This window comes from Saccopteryx leptura, chromosome X (assembly GCF_036850995.1).
Source record: "Saccopteryx leptura isolate mSacLep1 chromosome X, mSacLep1_pri_phased_curated, whole genome shotgun sequence".
Lineage (NCBI taxonomy): Eukaryota > Metazoa > Chordata > Mammalia > Chiroptera > Emballonuridae > Saccopteryx > Saccopteryx leptura.
This window is the reverse complement of record NC_089516.1, coordinates 12,457,720-12,480,865: the sequence shown is the minus strand read 5'-3', so window position 1 is coordinate 12,480,865 and position 23,146 is coordinate 12,457,720. Positions and strand designations below refer to the sequence as shown.

General features: G+C 42.6%; 1 protein-coding gene across 7 annotated transcripts in view; it reads left to right on the top strand.

The window, feature by feature from the left end:
- The window catches only part of SH3KBP1 (SH3 domain containing kinase binding protein 1), a 442,009-nt gene that overhangs the window by 343,519 nt on the left and 75,344 nt on the right, over window positions 1-23,146 (top strand). For all 7 annotated transcript variants that reach the window (XM_066357664.1, XM_066357661.1, XM_066357663.1 and 4 more), the window contains one exon: window positions 7,004-7,098. In XM_066357664.1, the coding sequence (XP_066213761.1) occupies window positions 7,004-7,098 (95 nt within the window). The remainder of the gene's footprint in view (window positions 1-7,003; window positions 7,099-23,146) is intronic.

Genomic DNA, 23,146 nt, shown 5'->3' with positions numbered 1-23,146 from the left:
TGTCCTGGACCAATGTTCATCTATGTACAATATGTATGTATGTATGTATGTATATATTCCATTAGGATGAGAAGTCATTCACTTGTTGCAGACTTTTATTTTTTCTTAAGTGAGAAACTGGGAGGCAGAGAGACAGACTCCCACATGTGCCCTGACCAGGAGCCACCTGGCAAGCCCCCTATGGGGCAATGCTCTGCCCATCTGGGGCTGTTGCTCTGTTACTTGGCAACTGAGCTATTTTAGCACCGAAGCAAGGCCATGGAGCCATCCTCAGTGCCCAGAGCCAACTTGTTCCAAAGGAGCCATGACTACAGGAAGGGAAGAGAGAGAATGGAGAGGGGAAGGGGTGGTTAAGCAGATGGTTCTTCTCCTGTGTGCCCTGACTGGGAATCAAACCCAGGACTTTCACATGCCAGGCCAGTGTTCTACCACTGAGCCAACTGGCCAGGGCCTTTTGCAGACTTGTAATGTATTTGATGGCTGGGTGCAGCCCCAGGCCCCAGCTGAGGATGGTATATATTATGTGGTGCGTGCAAAATACGTACTTTCTAAAATCTGAAAAATTCTGTCTGAAGGGCTTGTGGATAAGAGATTATGAACCAGTAGTGTCTCAGATAATATTTGTCAGTTGAATGAAATAATTTCAAATTTTGATGCTGGGGAAAGTAGACACCACTGAGCTTGATACTTTTGTTCTGGTAACCCAAAAGAATGAGTTAGAGGTGTGAGCTGCTACTTTTTACCCCTGCTGAGTGCTCTGGAAGGCTTCCTACCAGACTGACACATGGGGCTTTGATTTTTATGTCCTGAAATTGAGCCCAGAGAATCATCTTGGATTTAATTTTATTTTCTTGCTGTGTGTGTATATATGATATGTTCTGCCGGCTGATATGTTTATTCTGTTTATTTTGCTTTTATTTTTTTAAGCTGAGGGTATTTTTAAAGTTTTTTTTTTATATGAATGGATTATAAAACCAGCTGAAAGGACTCATGAGATAAGGGCATGAGAGTTCAATTCCTTAAATTGTTTTTAATCTCATGTAAATTTCTAGAAGTTTAGAGGTTGAAATAATGTATTTTGGGGGAGGGGTGTGAATCATGACTGGACTTCTTGGTGGTTTTAATAGAACAAGTTTCTGAAATTAGAAGCCAATCATTAATTGTAGTACAGAGAATCTTGATCTGGAACTAGGCAAGGGTGAAACTGAAAGGTCCTTGAACCTTCTGATATTATATACATTTTCTCTGTACCTTTGAATGTGTTTAGGTATTTTTTTTTTTTGGCTTTTCCTAGAAAGAGCGAGTGATCGCTTTTTTGTGCTTTTATTTTTCTTTTCAGACTCTTTAAGGACTCTAAGACAAAAAAAAGTTTAAGAACTAAATTGGATTTCAATCTTATGCTAATTCATTAGTATTTTAAAAATATTTCTATAGAAAAAATAGGGACAAAATCATCTCAATTACTGGATAAATTGTGCCTTTTTTTCTTTATGTGCATTTGTGTATTCATTCCTTTTTGGTCTTGATCTAATTAAATTCATCTAATAGATGAATAGGTGGAAAATGCCTGCCTCCAAAAGTTAATTTTACTCCCTTCCTCTCCATTTCTGTCTGCTACTCATTTAAATTTTATATCTTCCCATGTCCAAAAGGATTTGGAATTATATTCTTCTTTCAAGACATATCAAATGCTTCCTCTTTGTGAATTCTCTCTCGAATGTAATCTTGTCTTTCCCTGAAACGATATTGCATCACAGTGTGTTTGTGCTTATTCGTGTTTGTTTTTTCTTTCTGTCCTTCTTTCTCTCTTGCCTTTCTCCAGGCATTAGGTTGTCACTTCCATGTGAGGGTGAGAGGGAGTAGTTGGACCAACTGTATTTCACAGGCCCAAGAACTGACAATATTGTTTTCATGGTAGTGACTCAATAAATTTTTGAAGTAAAGTAGAACATCTTCATTCTATATACTATAAAATTAAAACCACAGTCTCAGAGTTTAATACATGTTTTTCATATACATTTATTTTTTGTTATTTTTAAAATGTTTATTGTATTGATTTGAGAGTGAGAGAAAGAGAGAGAGGAAAGGAGAGAGAGACAGGAACATTGACCTGCTCCTATATGTGCCCGGACCGGATATCGAACTGGCAACTTTTGTGCTTTGGGACAATGCTCTAACCAACTGAGCTCTCCTGCCAGGGCTACATTTATTTTTTAGTATCTCAATATCAGTGGTACATCCAAACCAACATCATGTTTTTGTTTTCCAGTACTGCTGAATTAGGGCCTCAGAAGTCAAAACAAATTCTCATTTTCTAATATATAATAACTTAAAACGTGAGGCTAATGGTGGCCACATTTGATCAGGAGCATTCTGAGTGTCAGAGCCAGCAGGGACTTAGGTCTAGCCCAGTAGAGTCCTTGGAGCCTCCAGTGTTTCATCGAGACGTTTTTAGGGACCTGGGTAGGAGATGGGCCAGCCTCACTCTAATTAAAGAACAGCTCTGTTTTAATTGTTTTATATTGGAGTTTTGGAACAAGTTTAAACTTGCTAAAAGTGTTCTGCTGAAGTTAACCAACGTCTCTTACCCCTCCTTGGTCTGCCTCCCATTTTTCACCTGAGGACAGTGCGGTCCACAGCTACTGCACGATTCCCTCAGGTCGTGTGCTCGGGACTGCCCACCTGAGACCAAACCCAGTATTGATTGTCTTGACTCCTGGCCCAGAATTCTCTCCTGCTACTTTGCTGTCCCTCAGATTTTCCTCCATTTGATAGCTGTCACTAGGGAGCCAAGAAACTTTGAGTGAGAACTGTGTTAGGTTCTAGGGATGCAAAAAGGGACAAGACAAGTTCCTGCTTCATGGAGAGTGGTGGTTGACAATAGCCACTGGCACCAGTATCTCCGCTAAAATTGGTCCTTTCTAGATAATTCTATGTCTAATATCTCACAATGTTCAAAAACTGAGTTATGGTGATGATTATACAACTATATACATTTGTTAAAACTCTTCAAACTGTACAAATAAAGTGGGTAAATTTTATGGTTCAAAAATTATATGTCATTAAAGCTACTTTTTTAAAGGCAGGATGACACCAGGCCTCCTTAGCTGATAGGGAAATTGTGGGCATAAAGCAAAATGGCCCTGTGAAACATTTTAAAAGCATGCTAGTACTTTCCTTTAAATGTTTCGTCACTATGTTGGTTATAAGTCATTTGTTGTACCATAATTTGTTGACCTCCTACTCTAGGCCAGGTCCTGAGGTAGCAAGGGAAGAGTTGGGGACAAAGAGAATGACAAAGATACTTAGGAGGAGGCCTTTGGAGGAGGCAGTTTAGTCAGGTATCTCAGAGGAGGTAACTGGAAGTGTCTTCTTTCTTTCACCGAATTCCTTCACCTCAGGGTGCCTTCTGCTCTGAGAAATAAATATTGACCTGACTACAGAGTGGTGGTAAGCAACAGAGTTTTATTGAGTTGGGTAACAAGATCCAGGGACAGGCCTTCTGAGGTTGGTTAATTCAGCAGACATCTCAACAGTGTCAGGGCTCAGGCTCACCTCCTGAGGGTGATTTTCTTGGCTTTCCTCTCACGGCTGAAATATAACTGCCACAGTGCCAAACATTGTGCTGTCTTCCAGCAAGGATGAAAGAATTTTGAAAGTGGAAAGGCAAGGGCAACTATTTTCCTCATGTCTCTCTTTTTTTTATGAGACAGAAAAATCTAACAGCTTTCCCCACCCCATCCCTGCCCAAGCAGATTTCCTCTCACATCCCATTGGCTGGAAGTAGAGCATATGCTCACCTCTTTTTTTTTTTTTTTTTTTTTTTGTATTTTTCTGAAGCTGGAAACGGGGAGAGACAGTCAGACAGACTCCCGCATGCACCCGACCAGGATCCACCCGGCACGCCCACCAGGGGCGACGCTCTGCCCACCAGGGGGCGATGCTCTGCCCCTCCGGGGCATTGCTCCGCCACAACCAGAGCCACTCCAGCGCCTGAGGCAGAGGCCAAGGAGCCATCCCCAGCGCCCGGGCCATCCTTGCTCCAATGGAGCCTTGGCTGCGGGAGGGGAAGAGAGAGAGACAGAGAGGAAGGAGGGGGTGGGGGTGGAGAAGCAAATGGGCACTTCTCCTATGTGCCCTGGCCGGGAATCGAACCTGGGTCCCCCGCACGCCAGGCCAACGCTCTACCGCTGAGCCAACCGGCCAGGGCCTGCTCACCTCTAACCAACTGAGCTCTCCAATCACTAAGAAAGCGGAATGAGATTAATATTATTGCCTAGATGTATTGTATTCATCCCTAGGACTCTGGAAGGGGTTATTATTCCTAAATACAATGCCTGAACATGTTAGGATTATGTGAACTGGAAGGGATAGGGAATGGGTGCTGAGAAGTTAACCAGCGTCTACCACACTTAATCAACTTATTTATTTATTTATTTATTTATTTATTATTTAAGTACAAAGGAATAGAAACATGACCTGTGCGTTTTCTTTGTTGGCCATGGGTGTCTTTTTTTTTTTTTTTTCTTTAACAGAGACAGAGAGAGAGTCAGAGAGAGGGATAGATAGGAATAGACAGACAGGAACGGAGAGAGATGAGAAGCATCAATCATTAGTTTTTCGTTGTGACACCTTAGTTGTTCATTGATTGCTTTTTCATATGTGCCTTGACTGGGGCCTTCAGCAGACCGAGTAACCCCTTGCTCAAGCCAGCGACCTTGGGTCCAAGCTGGTGAGCTTTTGCTCAAACCAGATGAGCCCGCGCTCAAGCTGGTGACCTCGGGGTCTCAAACCTGGGTCTACGGCATCCTGGTCTGATGCTCTATCCACTGCACCACCACCTGGTCAGGCAGTCATGGGTGTCTTATCTTCTTCGTAAAACATCTCCATGAGTTTGATCCAGTGAATTATCCTTAAAGCTAGATTCTGCAGGGAAATTCTTCAGTAATACTGTTATTTGTTTCAGTGTTTTAAATTTTGAAGTTGAGTAGTCATATTTCATTAGCTAGTCTGTAGAAAAAGTGGCAAAGAGCTGTCATTATCTGATTTAAAGATGCTTAACTTTTCCCGTCCCTTTAGAACATTTGGCCAATTCAGAAATTGGAAGGTTTGCTATTACTAATTAAAGAGTTGAAATGTTGGTAACTATGTGGGCCTCAGCATTTTAAAGTAAAATTGATATTGATGGGATTTAGTATTAGAGCCTCTCAGCATGGTTAATGAGCAAAAGGCCCAGAGTACCTAAGTCGGCAGGTTTCCAACCCTAGGAGAGGGATGTAACTGATATCTTGGAGCCACTGGACAAAAACCAAGAACATCTACATAGGAATAAAGTGAGTTCTTCTCTTACTCTTTCCTCCTTTTTTCCTATTCTCCTTTGTTTGTCTTATCTAGACCAACCCTAGTCCACATTATATCTGTATTAAAGCTTTTTTTATTGCCTTTATTTTATATACAATTCTTTGATTGATGTGACATTAATCCTAATTAAAAAACACATTTTAGTGATATACATTGTACTATGGACAATATCAATGAATACTTATGTATATCACTCTAGGTTTTGATCTATCTGTAAGAACTGCCCTAATTTCTTGGGAAATAACTAAGGGAATTTAAAGCCATTAGGACTTGATGCAGAATAATAAACATCTGTCCCAATAGACACAAATTCTCTTGAATTTTTCTTTCTACCTTCTGTTTTGAATCATCAAACCCCAGTTTTCTCAGTCGCAATTTCCACACACCTTACAGATATTTTTAGTCTTCTAAACTGGTACTTTTGTGTAAATAGAGAAGATTTCACATCAGATAGACTTTATTTTTTTATTTTACTTTATTCTAATTTATTTTTTTATTTTTTAGTGAGAGGAGGCGAGGCAGAGACAGACTCTCACATGTGCCCTGACCAGGATCCACCTGGCAAGCCCATAGGGGGTGATGCTCTGCCCATCTGGGCCGTTTCTCCACTGCAATGGGAGCCAATTTTTAGTGCCTGAGGCAGAGGCCATGGAGCTGTCCTCAGCGCCTGGGGCCAACTCACTCCAATTAAGCCATGGCTGCAGGAGGAGAGAGAGAGAGAGAGAGAGAGAGAGAGAGAGAGAGGAGTAAGACGGAAGAGGGGAAGGGGTTGAGAAGCAGATGGGCACTTCTCCTGTGTGCCCTGACTGGGTATCGAACTGGGGACATCCATACCCCGGACTGATGCTCTACCACTGAGCCAACCTGCTAGAGCCTAGACTTTCAAAAGCATAAAGTTCAGGGAAGATTTGAACTGATTTGAGTGACCTTAGTGTCTTCCCCTCTTTGGCAAGGGCTACCGTGTATCCTCGTTGATGAAGAGCTCCATCTATGGACAGGCAGGTTCCCACAGAGAGACCATGGCACATATTTGTACAAGTCACCTCCCCCCCACATATATGTGTAAAGAACATTTAGTATTTGGCAGCAATTTGTTGACACATGTTTACATATAAATATATCACGTTGGTTTCTTAAGATGTATCATAATGAATCTTTTAAATTGTTTTAAGTGCCACTTCAGCTTTGTAACATATACAGATACCCTGTTTCTGATTTAATGATGTGTAGGAGGAAGTAGTGAGGGCAAATTTAAGCTTTTTGCTCTTTGTAGATTATGTCTGCTTATGTGTTCACCCAAAGAATATATAAAGTAGTATGTAAAATAAAGAGTATATAAAATATACATATCTATTTTCCTGAGACCAGGAAAACCTTTTTGCTTTTCTGCAATAAGCAAAGTAGTCAATGGCATTTCATGATGTCATGTGGTTTGTAAGGGGGGGATAAAGAGAAGAAATATGCATGAGCCCAAAATGAGCAATCTTCGGTAGTTTTCGGAGGGTGACCCTTTCTTTATGCAGTGGTTATATCCTCTCTCATTAGTGTGATTTTCCTTGAAGTTAATGTGATAGAGAACATCTCCTGGGTCAGCTCATTAGATCAAGCATTTTAAAGGTTGTGTTTTCTTTTCTTCCTACAGTCAAGGATTATTGCAAAGTAATATTTCCATATGAGGCCCAGAATGATGACGAATTGACAATCAAAGAAGGAGATATAGTCACTCTCATCAATAAGGTAAACAAAGGTTCCCTTTTGCTTTCTAAACTGTGAACTGCTTTGAGGTACTGAATGGATAGGACAAGCTTTGTTTTAGCCCATGAAACTCTAGGTTTTCATGGTCCCATACCCCTCAGCAAGACACTTGTGTCTTTTCTCTTGATTAGGCAAAGCCCAGTGTATCCAGGTGAACGAATTAACTTAAAAATCAAGTAGATTCTGTTTACCTTGGAGCCAGCTGTGGATTTGCATGGCTCTGCATTAAACATCTGTCCCCGAAGGCAGTCTGCTTGGCTGGAGAGCCCAGACTGTACAGAAGCCCTGGCTGCAAAGCTCTGGGTCGTGATGTATCCAAGGAGAGGCTTTAGAAAGGCAGGCCATGCCTCACAGGCAGAAAAGACTTACAGGATGTTTGTTGGTCAGATTAAAGACAGGTAGCACGCCTGAGAGAATTTTGCCTGTCTTGTTTGGGCTAAGAAGGTTGAACGATTTTATTATCATTATGGGCAGAGTCTTGTAAACATACAGAGAGCTATAAAATCTATGTGAAGTGATGCAGCTTAACAGGGCCTGGACCATGGACTGTGTATGCTTTCATGCAATGGTACTTACCAAGTAGATGGTTGAAAGATGTGTTATTTAAGCGATTCCTAGAATATATGACCTTTTCTCTGAGGTGCAGGAATTTTATGATGGTCAAATACAATGAAAAGCTGAACTGTCTTTAATATACATAAGATGGCTTTAGTCTTATACCCAGGTGAGTGGCAGGGAACACGTAAGTCCCTTAGCACAAGCATCATGGCTGCCTGTGCTTGTGGAGGGCTGGAGAGTTCTGGGAGAGTGGAGGGTTGGAGGGTGCAGGGAGAGAAAAGGAGGCTGGCGTGGGAGGTAGGCCCTGGGTCCCGCTGCCTCTGGCCAATCCTGAAAGGGAGTGGATCATGAAGTTTCCGGGTCCACCCCCATTTCCCACCCCTAAGTGTGTCCAAAAAGGGATCAGTTTGATTTACCTTTATAATTAAGGAACTTACCTTTAAGAGATGGCTGTAGAGGTTCTGTGTTTTAAGAGCCTTAGCCAGCGATGCCAGGCAACTGATGACCCCAGAGCTTAACTGGCTTGCCAAAGGTCAAATTATTTTAGGGAGGCTGCTGGCCCCTCACCCACTCCGTATTAGAGGGGTATGCTAGACAATGCTAAGGGCAGGCGCCTTTCTGGAATAGCAGACTATGGCCTGCTTTGCCGATCGCCCAACAACTCGTTCATCTTTTAATCTGTAAAATATCTTCCCCTGAACTTATTTCACTGGATCTCTGTCAGTGTTTGGTGTCTTCCATGGCGGGAGGAAATCAGAGGAGAGGAAATGCTGCCTTGTTGTTCCTTTCTGCCAAGGATGCCGGACAGTTTTTCTCTTTCTTTATAGCCCTTCCCCTGGTCCCTAGCCTGCACCTTCCCTGGGCTGCTTCTTATGCATGGGGCGCTTCCTATTTTGAATAGGACCCTTAACCTAACAGTCGGGATAGGGAAATCATTCAGTGGGTGTGAAGCATAATACAAAAACTTTGATAAATGGTACACATACAGAGAAAGAGGGAGAACACTTTCCCCTGGAATGATAAAGTAAGCAGAGAATTCACTAGCTGCCATTCTTGATAGCTGGGGGGGGGGGGGGGGGACCACTTTCCTGTTTTTGTTTGGAAAGAGCAGCCTCGTTTTAATTGAAAGTGAAATATATCACTAATATTTTAAAAGGCTTTGGGAAAAGAAAAACCCACTGCAGATAGTCTCTTATCTGAACACATCTATTTCTACTTTAACATCCTATTCCAGTCCTTGTCATTTGATTACATGTGATGGGAGCACATTTGTCTTGATTGTTTCCTGCCTATCTGCCGGCCTAAAATACAGTCTGATAAAAAAGGATCCGTTTTTTCGAAAGAGTTTAGTCCGAAAGGGACTCTCCCTTGGCCTCGCCCACACAGGAGGGAGGAAGGAATGGGGCATGTGGGACTGCTGGGAAGAGTGGCCGGAGCTTGCACCCAGTTTCCCTGGTTTCAGAGCTTAATGTATTAGGAAGCAGTTTGGAAACTGAAGCAACTTACAGATATTACTGTTACATTTGCAGAAGGTGACCTTGCTGTCCTTGCCACACATTTCGTCCTTGACCTGGCTTGCACACTGATCTTGCTCCTCGGGCCTACAGTGCCCATGAAATTTTGACTCTTGCATCCCTCACCCCAGTTCAGAGGCTCCAGAACCTAGGGACTCTGCCCTCCTGTGTCCCGGCCACTTCCCGTCCCTGGGAGAGCCAGGCACGGGCTGGAGGCTGCTCCTCCCTGGGCCTCCTCCCGCCTTCCTCCAGCATCCTCCACAGCACCAGCTCTGGAGGAGAGTCCTGGGAGGCCCAGGGAGGAGGGCCACTTCATCCCCAGCACCTCGGCCCCTTCTTGTTGTCATCCCATAATGGTGCTTTGCTCATGGAGCCCCTCTGTTCCAATGAAAGTCTTTAGTAACTTTCTTGGAAAATCTGGCTTGATTATCCTGCGCTCATTGGCCAGGCGGTCTGGCTTCAGTCTGGCCTTCTGACCTTGGTTTCTGTCGCTGTTCCACATGAATGATCTCTCCCGGGATGTCCCCATCCTGCTTGTGTGTCCTCCCTAACTTGACACAGACAGTGTTCCCGCTCTGGGTGCCTTCTGCCCACCCATTTAGCTGGTTGTTCTGTAGCTGATAATATACCAATCGAGTCATGCTGTATCATGCGCGTGGGCCCATTGTGAAAGTCCCTTGCACGCTCTCATTTTGTTTTTATTATTATTTTATATGGTCTGTAAAATCAGGTCTCTCGATATCCTGTACTTCTGCGGGTTTTGACATTTGTCCCCATGAATTACCTAGCATTTGTTTGTGGAAGCAGCATGTTACATTGACAAGTGCCACATAGGCCACCAGCTCAGAGAAACCACGGTTTGAATCTAGCAACACCAGTCCTAGCTGTGGGTCTTTGGGCAAATCACTTACCCCCTCTGAGCCTCAGTTTTCTCAGCTATAAATCTGGCCTCACAGGGTTGCAGTAAGTCTTTACTAAGATGCTGGGTACAAAGTGCCTCTCGCAGGGAGTGGTCTGCCAGTGAGTGGAACCCTAGAGATTGTCACATCCACATCAGCTGCTCTTTCTCTGGCCTTGGAATGGAAGTGAAAGGGCCCAGTTTGTATCTGGGCCCAGTTTGCTGCTGGGGCTGGAATGCCATGACATGAAGCAGGTAACAATGGTGAAAAATCTACCTGAGCCTGACCAGATGGTGGCGCAGTAGATAGAGCATTGGGCTGAGACGCAGAGGACCCAGGTTCAAAACCTCGGGGTCACCAGCTTGAGCGTGGGATCATCTGGTTTGAGCAAGACTCACCAACTTGAGCCCAAGGTCGCTGGGTTGAGCAAGGGGTCACTCAGTCTGCTGAAGCCCCCAGTCAAGGCACATATGAGAAAGCAGTCAATGAACAGCTAAGGTGCCGCAACTATGAGTTGATGCTGCTCATCTCTCTCTCCCTTCCTGTCTCTGTCCCTATCTGTCCCTTTCTCTGTCTCTCACTGTCTCTGTCACAAAAAAAGAAAAGAAAAGAAAAATCTACGTGAAATAGTTCAGAATTCACAATGTATGGGATTTCAACAAGAATTTGGAGGGGAAAAAATGGCCATAAATGTTTTGCCTGCTGGCAGTGGGACAAATGGAGTTTGAGTCTATCAAACCCTGCAGACGTTACAGAAAAATTCTTAACTCTTCTTCTGAGTTAAGGAATTGCTCAAGGTTCATTTAGATGTCTGTATGCTATTGATACTGTAAAGTGAACAGCGTCACCATGATTTGTTGAATATACATTTGGATATGTGTCTTTATTGTCCATATAGGTTGAGATGAAAGACCTGAACTGCAGTTATCTAAATCTGACTGCTTTTGCTGTAGACATTCTCACCTTACCCCAAATTCCGTCGTGTTTTCCTTTCATAGTCAGTGAAGGTGGCTTTCCATGTCCCTGCTTCTCTGTGCTATCGCGGGTGTCACAGGGCAGGCGCTGCCCTCATTTTTACCCCTAGATTGTCACTTCCTGTAGCTTTCTAGAAAATGAGTCAGATACCTTTAGTGGGGGTGCCCATAAGCCCTCCCCGATTCCTGAAATAATGTGCAAAGACCCGAACTATTTGTGTGTATCCTTGGAAACTGAGATGAAATGTGGCAGCCCAAATGGGTTTTTTTTTTTTTTTAGTTTATTTATAAAGAATTCTTGTGGATTTGGGAACATTTCCACTTGTGCAGAACACACCTGTGTTTAGCTTTTTTTTCCAGTCACTCAAGAATAGCTTCTTCGTCTGTGTTCCTGCCACCCCCATCCCTCCCTTCCTGATTTGTGTCCAGAGTGTGGCTGAAAGGGCTTGGGAGCATCTAGGTCTGGTTTCCAACTAGAGAAGCTCCCTGGAGAAGCACTGGGAGCAGCCTGGTGGGGCCAGGCTGGGCTCAGCTGTGCTGCTGGCTACCATTGAAGAGTGCTCCTTGCCCTAGCCACTGCCACTTGAGGCTGAACAAGCCCAGCTGTGGAGAGGGACGATGTTTTTGTCCTTGGCTTACAGCCTCCTGACTTCAGAGTGATGGTGTATTCCTCCCAGCCACTTCCTTCCCCAATCTTGGAGATTGTGACCTGTTTATAAATAAGGATCTTTAGGTATTTCTTATAAAAATGATCCCTGAGTAGCTGTGTGTTTGACCCTTACTAAAGCAGGCATAACACCTTTGTTTCTTCAGGGTATATGCTTATTTGACAACATCATCAACACTAAGAAGGATAATATTATTGGCTAAAATCATGGAGCATTGGAAATGGAGTTAAGAGGAAAGAGATCATATAAGCCAGCGCTGACATTCAAGGTGATAGATATACCCTAAAGAAAGAAGAAACCCAGCTCTGGCCGGGTAGCTTGGTTGGAGCATTGTCTTGATACACTAAGGTTGCAGGTTCAATCCCCGGTCAGGGCACATGCAGGGATCAACCAATGAATGCATAAATAAGTGAAGCAATAAATTGAAATTTCTCTCCCTCTCTTTCTGTCCCTCCCTCCCTCTCTCTCTAAAATAAATTTAAAAGGTTAAAAAAAAAAAAGAAAGAGGAAACCCAGAGGGTTAGATAAAGGTGGAAGTAGAAGGTAACCAGCAGCACCACACACACGGAGTTTCGTCTTTGCCTAAGTCTGTACCGAACCTGGGAGCCCAAATGTTTGGAGTTAGCCCCGCAGCGAGGGCAGAGTTAGGACTGAGTACTAATTACCCAGCTTCCTCCATCTCTGCCTCCATGTGTTTTTCTCCCTTCTTCCCCAGACACTAGTTGAATATTTAAGTCAATAACGGCTCAGTCTGCTCACATGACTGCAGCTTCCCGGTGCAGGACCCTCTGGGCCACTGGCAGCAGGACCCCAGGAGCCCTTTTCATCACCCCCTTTCCTCCCGAGTCTCCCTCACTTCAGCCTCACAGCAGCTCTGGGGGTTAGGGGGCACCACAGGTGTTCTGTCCAGATTACAAAGGAGAAACAGAGGCCCGGAGTGACTTTCACAAGGTTCTCACAGCTAGTCAGTGGCAGAGCCAGGGCAGAGGGGCCTCCTGACCCTGAACTTGGGGGCTGGTGGGTGTCCAAACTTCCTGGGGGCAGTCGGATGCTGTGGTAGGGGGTCTTGTTCACTCCCAGGGGTGACTTGGGTAATCATTGAGTCACCCATTGTTGCTAAATATCTAAGGCAAGGGCCTGTGGGCTTTTCATTCTGAACTGATGACATCATTATTTTATCAGGAAATCCTTATCACCATGCCATGATCCCATCGATTTGTTTCTGAAGCTTGCATTTTGGTGTCCATGTTTCTGATCTGTTAGCGTCAGGATCATCCTTGACTTTCTGATTCCATTGTCACCTCTGCGGAGATGAAGTGATAGTCAGCGCAGAGGAAATGATGACCTCAGCTCGGTGCTAATGTTGGTTCTTTTTATGCCCAAAGCCCTCTTGTTCTACTTCTCTCTCCTGCTTTCTTTCCATGCCCAGTGTACTTGGCCTTCCTCTTTTCTTCTGAACCCATGGGCCACTGAGATTTCTGCTTGCTTTTACCATTAAGAAAAAGAAAAAAAAAGCGGGACTCCTGGGCTCCTTCCTAAGTCATTCTGTGATTATATACTCTATTGTTCGTTCTACTGTTTATTTTCCCCTCCTGCCGCCCTTCCATTCATTCATTAATTGAAACATTTATTCATGAGAAAAATGTTTTCAGACCTTCTTGCTTCCTGACCCACAGGAAGTAAAGATGTTTCCTCAAAGAGAAGTGTGGTTAGAAATCTCATGAAAGGTTCTCAGCTTGGTATGAGAGAGCTGATCAGCTAAATAGATTGCTGGCCTTGTGACCCTTTCTCTCTCAACTGCTGAAGCTTTTAGCAGAGCTCAAATGCTAGGATTGAATGTGGTTTCAAAGGTGAGGAGTAAATTAGGAGGTGCCACCCTGGAAATGGTGACATGCTGACAGACCCATTAGAAGGACAAGTTTTATGAGTGAATGAAGAAGTTAGGCACAGGTCTGGGGACATCTGGGTTTACACACATTTGAAAAATGTCAGTGTTCAGCAAATGAGTCATTTATGTCATAGGGTGTATTTCTTGCAATATGGCCTGTCTTGTTAGACTGCATGTGTCCTTTCTCAAGACAGAAGTCACACTATATCTCCTCTTAGGAGCATTATCAATCCCAGGAATACAGTTCGCTGTTTTGTTTTTCTCTTTTTTTAGACATTTATTTATTGACTTTAGTGAGACAGGAAGGGAGAGAGAGAGACAGGAACACCAATCTGTTCCTGTATGTGCCCTGACTGGGGATCAAACCAGCAACCTCTGTGCTTTCAGGATGATGCTCTACCAACTGAGCTATCTGGCCAGGGCTTGTCTTCTTATTTCAATTCACCAGGCCAGTGGGGCTGTTGAAAAGAATCTTCATACCAGAGTGTATTTGATCAAGACTTCCTCACTGAGCTTGTGTATTCTCTCACAGAGTTTTAAATTAGGTGAAGATGGGAAACACAGGATTTGAGATGAGGAGGCTTCTCTTTAATTGCCAGTAGACAGTCAAAACAATGTCAGCCCAAAATTTCGATGGTGACGATTGCAGGGTTTTCATAGATAGATGAGTTACAGTTGGTGCAAATTCTCAGCTTCATGTGCTGCCACAAATTATATAAAACTGTCGAATGGGATCCTGTGTTTGTTCAGCCTAATTGTCACCTCTCTCCAGAGTGACGTGCTTTAGGTGGCAGGACATCAGTGATCCTTGCAACAGCATCTTAGCATACTGTTTTCCTGCCACACACAGACAAATCTGCAGGTGCCATACGGAATTAGAAAAACTCCCTTTTTTCCTGTTTTCTGTTTCTAGTCTTTCTATTCGTATTACTCTGAGAAGAATGTTGTGAGGATTAAATAATATGGTGTGCTGAAAATACTTTGAAAATGTAAAAGTGAAATCATAGTTATTGCTATGATAAGTTATTGCAGGAAGAAGAAGAGACCTGTTCAGTGACTAGAAGTGCTTTCTTGGCATCTGAACTGTTCTGAAATTAAGGCCAGTACTCTGCCTGAACTTCACTTTTATTATTTAACTTCTCTTAGGATAAAAATAATTTATTATAGTTGCGTAGACCCCATCTCACTAAAGTGTCTCAGAATTTTTACATTCATATTTGCATTTTGTTAAAATATAGTTTCTGAGACGGCAAGTGGCATGGGATGCACATTTAAGAAATACTTCAAATTCTATAAATAATACTTTGAGAAAAAATGAGAACAAAATAGATAAATACAGAGAAAAGTGAAAATCACCTGTGACTTCACCACCTTCAGATACCTCTCTAAATAGTTGAGTTTTATTCTTCCAGATTCTTACACACACATACACACACAACACACACAAAGTTCAAAATAAAATATGATCATATCATACACACAATTTTTAATCGTCTTTTTCCAAAATATATCATGCCTATCTTTGGCAGCATGGTTAAATGGTTCCTTGGCATCCAAATGTATGGAGTACTACAATCCTTGGTTCTGGTTTTTTCCTGTTTTAGTGATCAGCTCGTTTGTAAGTCCTTATGCACATAATTATTTCTGCCACTTCCTACTACTTCTGTAACTGGGCAGGTTGTTCAGTCTTGGTGCCTCAGTTTTCACATCTTTAAAATGGGGGTGCTGATGGTACCTACCTCCTGGTGTTGTAAATACGAAACAACTTAAAGTAAGTAAAGCACTAATTGTTAGCAGTTATTATTTCCTGGTGGTCAGTTGCTAAACGTAATGCTGCCTCAGTGCCTTTTAAAGGCATTTAAGTGATGTTCTGAAAGATTATGCCAATTTAGTCTCTCCTAAGGAGTGTATGAAAATATATTCCCCTGCCCTTGTCACTTCTAGATACTGTCATTTTTCCTAGTCTCTACTCATCTGATAGTTGTTCACATTTTCAAAATGATCACTCCAGTTGTGTGAAAAATTTACTTGTAATTTTTTACTTGATTTATTAAAATACCTTATATTCATGACATTAACCTATCATCTTTTACATTACAAATATTTTTTCATAGTTTATGATTCATGGAGACATTTAAGAAAAATCTCATTAAAATAAATACCTTTAGACTTAAATTTCCCCCATTTTATAGTTAACTATATAGTGCAGTAAAATTCATCCTTTTAAGAATAATTTTACTTAAGGCATTTATATTACAGCCCTGGTTGGAAAGGGCAGCTGGCTATTAAGTGCATTCCTTTTCTGCCTTCCTCAGGGCTTTCGGAGGTTCTATTTAAAGCTTCTGTCCTTACAGTATTTTTTTATAGTGGCATTCAGAGGGCCCCTGAGGTCCTGCATGGATATGCATAAGGATCCTCATATCCTAGACCAGGTCTTGGCAAACATTTTCTGTTAAGGGCCAGAGAGTAAATATTTTATGCTTTATGGGTCATAGGGTCTCTGTTGCAATTCCATGAAAGCAGTTATAGATGTAAATGGATGGGCGTGGCTGGGTTCCAATAAAACTTTATTTATAGACACTCAGATTTGAATTTCATATAATTTTCACATTCCTTGAGATATTATTCTTTTGATTTGTCAAAACCATTTTAAAAAGGAAAAACTTAGTCTGTGGGCTGTACAGACACAGATATGTCTAGAAACAGACCCATAAAATTACAGCCGATTGATTTTCAACAAAGGTGCAAAGAAAATGTAAGAATAATCTTTTCAAGAAATGGTTTGGTACAATTGGACAGCCACAGGCAAAGAAAAGTGAACCCCAACCTAAACCTAACACATGATGGAAAAATTAATGCAAAACGAACCATAGATCTACATGTAAAACAAAACATAAAAAGTTATTTAGAAGAATGTTGTTAAACACGACACCGAAAGCACAAACAATCCATGAAAAAAAAGTACTGCTGACTTGGACTTTGGCAAAAATAAGAACTTTTGCTCTGCAAAGATATTATTAAGAGAATATTGTTGGTTGGTCTGTTTTTCTTACCAGGCCATCTGAGACCTAGTGTTTAGTAAACAATTGCCTGGTGTCTAATTGCATGAATTTCAAGGACCTTGGTTTTGTTCTGAGTTTTCCTGGGAATATCCTGTGGAATACAAGACCATGAATCTCCCATAATAGAGCCTTTTCCGGTTCCCTCTACCCCCATGCCTTCTGCCCCAAGGTAGCAAACAAATGTAGCTACACTCTGCCAGTCAGGCCTGGACGCCGTTGAGCAGCCTGAGGGCCTGGATCTGACCTGGGGATTGTATTTTTTGCTGCACAGACCCAGAAGTGAAATTTGCTGAATGTAGAGAAAAAGACTCCAAACAAATTTTTATGCCAGGGAATAAGTTTTCCTAATAGAAACATTCAAATGTAGATTTGTCTGGTAAAGAATAGAGATAGAAGGTAGTAATTTAGGGATTTACCAATAGCGACTGCAGCTGGCTTGGATGCCTTTGACCTTCATAATGATCATGGCTATGGCCATCACCTGTTATTCCTTCCCAGTGCTTCTCTGTGAAATGAAGCTACCCCCCACTCTAACCCTCAGCCTCACCCCCTCCTCTGTGTCTCTTAGAGGTGGCGCACGAGTTAAGAAACTGTTAAAAACATAACAAAAATGCTTTAAAATTGCTAGTGCCTTTGTCAATGAAGCAAAATGATTTTTATTATATCTACTAGACTTTAATGGAAGAAAAGCATGTATCTGGATGCAGTATCAATAAAGTTCTCTGAACATAAATGAAAATGGAAATTCAGCTGTAGCATGTTCATCCCTGGGAGGTAAACTGTGCATTAGCCATGTGCTCTGGATGAGCTGAAGGTGCTGTTAGAAACAGCTTTTAAAATGTAGCATTAAGTGCTCATCTGTAGATAATTTCCCTAACAAGTAGAAAAGGAGAAGTTTCTATGAAAACATTATTACACAACTTCACATACTAGATTATGTTTAAGCAAAAGTGCTACCTTAATGATCTGCACTTTGTATATGGCTTGTTCACCATGCCCTCATATGCATCGTCCCTTGTCTTGCTTAAGCGAGATTACAAATACACAGGAAGGGCCCTCTCTCTACAAATATTTCCTTTTCTCATGCTTCCTGATTTCTGAAATAGATTTATGGGGGTAGAATGTCTTTCATTCTACTATTATAAAAAACCTAAAAGCATAAATATTTCTTGAGATTTTAGGTTATTTAAGCTTTGACCTGTGATGGCACAGTGGATAAAGCATCGACCTGGAATGCTGAGGTCACTGGTTTGAAACCTTGGGCTTGCCTGGTCAAGGCACATATGGGAGTTGATGCTTTCTGCTTCTCCCTACTTCTCTCTCTCTTTCTCTCTCTCTCTCATTCTGTTCTCTTTATAAAAAGAAAAAGGCCCTGGCTAGTTGACTCAGTGGTAGACCCAGCTTGTAGATGTCCCGGTTCGATTCCTTCTCCAGCCCCCCTCTTGCTTCTCTCTCTCTCTCTCTCTCTCTCTCTCTCTCTCTCTCTCTGTGTGTGTGTGTGTGTGTGTGTGTGTGTGTGTGTGTCTGTGTCTGTGTCTTCTCCTCCTCTCCTGCAGCCATGGCCTGATTGTAGCAAGTTGGCCCCAGATGCTAAAATATAACTCCAGTTGCAACAGAGCAAGGGCCCCAGATGGGCAGAGCATCGCCCCCTAGTGGGCTTGCCGGGTGGATCCTAGTTGGGGCACATGTGAGAGTCTGTCTCTGCTTCCCCTCCTCTCACTAAATAAATTTTTAATTAAAAGAAAAAGATTTTTTAAGCTGCTGCAAATAAGCTAATTAAACGAGTAAGCAATTTTTGTATATTGTTGTGCACAAACTCTATGGCCATGTCCCACAACTATAGGAGATGCCCCATATGAATGGTGGCCTTGGATTTGGGCCAGTCTAGCAGTATCTGTTGGGTGCCATTCCTTGAAGAGGCTCTGGATAGAAGCATCTTTTTCTGAGAGGGAAACAGGGTGTGAGCACTGAGGCTTTGGGGGCATTTGCTCTATATGGCCTCCTATTAAAATCCCTTTGTACGTCGCTGATTCCTGCTTGCCTGCCTGCCTACCTCTCAATGCCTGTGGAAGGAAGCTCTGCTTTCTTTCTGGGGCCTGAGATTTGGTTTCAGCTTTTTTCTCATTTCTTTGTTATTGACATCTGAACTCAAAGATTACTTCTGTCGCATACCCTAACCCATGAGCTAGGAGTGGGCTATAGGAATGTAGGACAGTGATCCCCTCAGCTCTCCAGGGTGGATGTGAAGGGCGTTAGGTAGTTGGAATCCCCCTCTGGGCTGGTGGCCTCTAACAATGTTTGGCCTCCAGCAGTCTGTCATCAAAATATTATCATTTTATATGTGTGCCATTATCTAAAAAGGATTGGGTGGCACTAACTTACTGTATGTATTTAACTTTTCCATATAATGATGTTTAACAGTGACTCCACTCTCCTTAGGGACTAGTTCATCTTCCTTGTTAGAGAAGGGTACTTATGCCTAGCAAAGGGAACTCCAGGATAATTAAAAAGAACCCCTTGAATGTAGCTTCATTTCAGAAATTCTTTCTCTAGGACTTCTTTTGGGAATTACACCTTGAAATAGCTCAGACTTTTAAAGACAGACCTAAAGTTCTATTATATCTAGAATGAAATAAATTCATTCTAATTAAAGAAACAGTATTTTTAAGTGAGATTTTATAACTTCTGGTTGCAGCTATGGTAGAGTAAAGGTTATTAGACTTACCTGCCTGCCATGGACAACATTAAAATTGGACAAAATACATGAAGCAGTTTTTAGGCATTGGATGATATACAGCACAAGGATCTTGAGAGAAGAGAAGCATAAAGTAGATCCCACATCAACCCTGGGATTTTCTTTTGCCTGGGGGCACTTTTTAATTTGAAGCATAGGGCAGTAGAGCCCAAGCAGAGCAGAAGACACATTAGAGAGAGGAAACAGATTGCAGTTCGGTGCTACCAAGGTGGCTGGGATTTTCAGGGCAGGGAACTGTACAGGAGCGAGCAGTACACGGGAAGACCTCCAGAAGTCTGATTACAGGGGTCCTTTGAGTCTTTGGCCAAATTCTAATCTGTATATCAATAGGATAAGACTCTACCAGGTCTGGCAGAAAGTAAGTACAGAGAGTAGAGGTGGGGGTGGGCTGTGAACTGAGTGGACATCTCAGAGATCACCAGTGATGGGAGAGATTGGAGTTCTGGCCAAACAGAATAGAAAAACCTTCCTGAACACAGCTGGTATGTAACTGAGAACCAAGAAAAGGCAGCCATAAGAATAGTACTCCTTTAGACCTATCCTAACAAATCCTAAAGCCAAGCCTCAAGGAGTGAAGCTGACTTGCAAGTAACTTCCTACCATACCCAAACTCAATGCTCTTGCAGGGGAGACAACAAAATCCAGTCTGTCAACAATATAGCATGCATGATTGTTAAGAACATACAAATACAAATTGTTAGATGTATGAAGAAGCAGGATAATGTTAGGTATTGTATGGGCAGCTTATAAAAGACATGAGACGTCTCTGAATACAAATGTTCCTTGACTTATGATGGGGTTAAATCCTGATAAACCCATAGTAAGTTTAAAACATTGTAAATCGAAAATACATTTAATACACCTAACCTATAGCTTAGTCAACCTACCTTAACCATGCTCAGAACAATTACATTAGAGAGAGTATCCTATTGCATATCATTAGCACCAGAAAAAGTAAAAATTTTAAGTACATTTTCTACTGAGTATGTACCACCTTTACACCATTGTAAAGTACAGAAATTTTAAGTCAAACCATCAAAAGTCAGGGACCCTCTATACAGTTTTCGGCCATCGATATGTGTTTCAGCTAATATTAGCATGACAAAAAGAAAGCTTGATTACTAATTTTTGTGTGTTACTCATCCAAATCTTTGTTACCAGTTTTACAATATGTAAAATGAAAAAGTTGGAAGCTAGTATAGCAAAACCTGTATGGTATTGCCCAGTAAAAAGTGAGGATATTTTTTTCAAAAGTACATGAACTCTTTGAGGTCATAACTTCCCATATCATAAAGCAGTTAATGATTGCCTAAGCCACCGTGAGCCCAGGATGTTGACATTTGGATTGTAACATATTCTTGAGTGAGCTTGTCCCTGAGACCGTCTCCTCGGCTTCCCTCATTAATTGTGGTCTGCCAGGCATTTCTGCTGACACTGATAGACCATAGTTTTCTTTTTTTCCCTGTTACCTCATAAACTGTGTGCTGATCAGCCCGCTTTAGTAACTGACTTATGGGAATGTTGGAAATTCTGAGCAGAAATCCCAGCCAAGCAGAATAATTGCATCTCTTGGGGAGGTGTTAACAAGCAGAGGCAGAGCTGAGTGCTCCTGGGCTCGGACTTCCATAGGGCTTTCTCTCAACACCCCCCTGAACTTCCATGCAGCAAGCGTCCATTAGTAAATATTAAACGGCATTTTCTGTATTGCTGGTGGGATGCTGAGGGTGTGAGACCCCCCTTGGGCCACTCTGAGGTTCACTTAACAGCCACATCAAAAGTATACAACACTCACTTCCTCCAAGAATGATAGTCATCAGAGATAGTCACGGAACACAGCCACCACACTGGATAATTTCTGGGAAATTGGCACTAGGAAGTGTGGGGACAGCTGACCACCAGGAGAAGTGACTAAGCAGAATGCTTTTCTTGTTCATTTGGACCAGCTGGTGCACTCATTTTCATCTTCTCATTTTTTGGTTTGATATGTGCATTTCTAAGCTATACATCCCTATCTGAACTCAAATAAGGCACTTACAATGTCTCAGGAAATGTAGCCTGCCTTTTGGAGGTACTTTTAAGTTTTTAAGTTGTTACTGCACAATTATCAACAAATAATAAATTCAGTACATACCAACAGGTAAGCCTGGTCATATAAATGAAGCATTCTTGTGTATCTAATCTATGTTTGCCTCTTCCTCGTTCAACTTGACCTCACTGCTAATGTTTGAAAATTGGGAGTTTTAGGTTAATAGTCTGAGGGAAGACTGGGCCATCCATCAATTCATCCATTCAGTCAACATTTACTCAGAATCTATATTTCCAGGCATTGTGCTAGGTATTTGGTGGTTACAAATGTATAAAGATAAGATCGTTGTTTTTTATGGAGCTTACTATTTTTAAGAACCATACTGCTCAGAATGTGGTCTATGGTCCAGCAGCATTGATATCACCTAGGAACCTGTTGGAAATGCTGAATCTCAGACCTGCCCCCAACAAATTGAATCCAAATTGACATTTTCACAAGATCCCCAAGTGTATAGAAGCACTGGTTGAAATCACTGACTCTCAACTGCACATTGGGAGGACCTTTAAAAAGCACCACCTTCCTTGATTTAATTGATGTGGGGTATAGCCCAGGCATTAGGGTTTTAAAAAGTTCTCAAGTGATTCCAAATGTGCAGCCAGATTTTGAGAAACACTGCTCTAATATGTTGTTTTGTACTTTTGACAATATTAAGCCCAAGGCCCTGGCAGGCTGGCTCAGTGGCTAGAGCATCAACCCAGTTGTATGGACGCCAGGTTCGATCCCTGGTAATGGCACACTGGAGAAACAACTATCAGCTTCTCTCCTCCCCACAACCTCTCCCCTTTTCTCTTTCTTCCCCTCCTGCAGCCAGTGGCTTGATTGGTTCGAGTGTTAGCCTCAGGTGCCGAGGATAGCTCTGTTGGTCTAAGCATCAGCCCCAGGCACTGAGGATAGCTCAGTTGATCTGAGCATTGGCTCCAGATGGGGGTTTCTGAGTGAATCCCAGTTGGTGCACATGAGGGAATCTGTCTCACTATCACCCCTCCTCTTACTTAAAATAAAATAAAATATTATAAAATAAAATAGAGCCCAAGATGAAATTGTGGCTCATTTTAACCAATTTATCAAAGCCAGGTAGAAAGCTTGTCTTTTTTTTTTTTTTTTTGTATTTTTCCAAAGCTGGAAACGGGGAGGCAGTCAGACAGACTCCTGCATGCGCCCGACCGGGATCCACCCGGCATGCCCACCAGGGGACGATGCTCTGCCCATCTTGGGGCGTCGCTCTGCCGCAATCAGAGCCATTCTAGCGCCTGAGGCAGAGGCCACAGAGCCATCCTCAGTACCCGGTCAAACTTTGCTTCAGTGGAGCCTTAGCTGCATGAGGGGAAGAGAGAGACAGAGAGGAAGGAGAGGGGGAGGGGTGGAGAAACAGATGGGCGCTTCTCCTGTGTGCCCTGGCTGGGAATTGAACCCAGGACTGTTGCACGCCAGGCCGACATTCTACCACTAAGCCAACCTGCCAGGGCCGCTTGTCTTTTTTAAAGATTTGAAGTGTCCAGAATAGAGGCAAATGCACCAGGGCTCCGCTGGGGCTCCCTACTGGCAGGTTCTATGTCAGGGAGTAGTAGTTCGTGCTGGTCCCTGTCGAGATAGCTGTGTGGAGTGGCAGAGCACTTTAGCATGTTC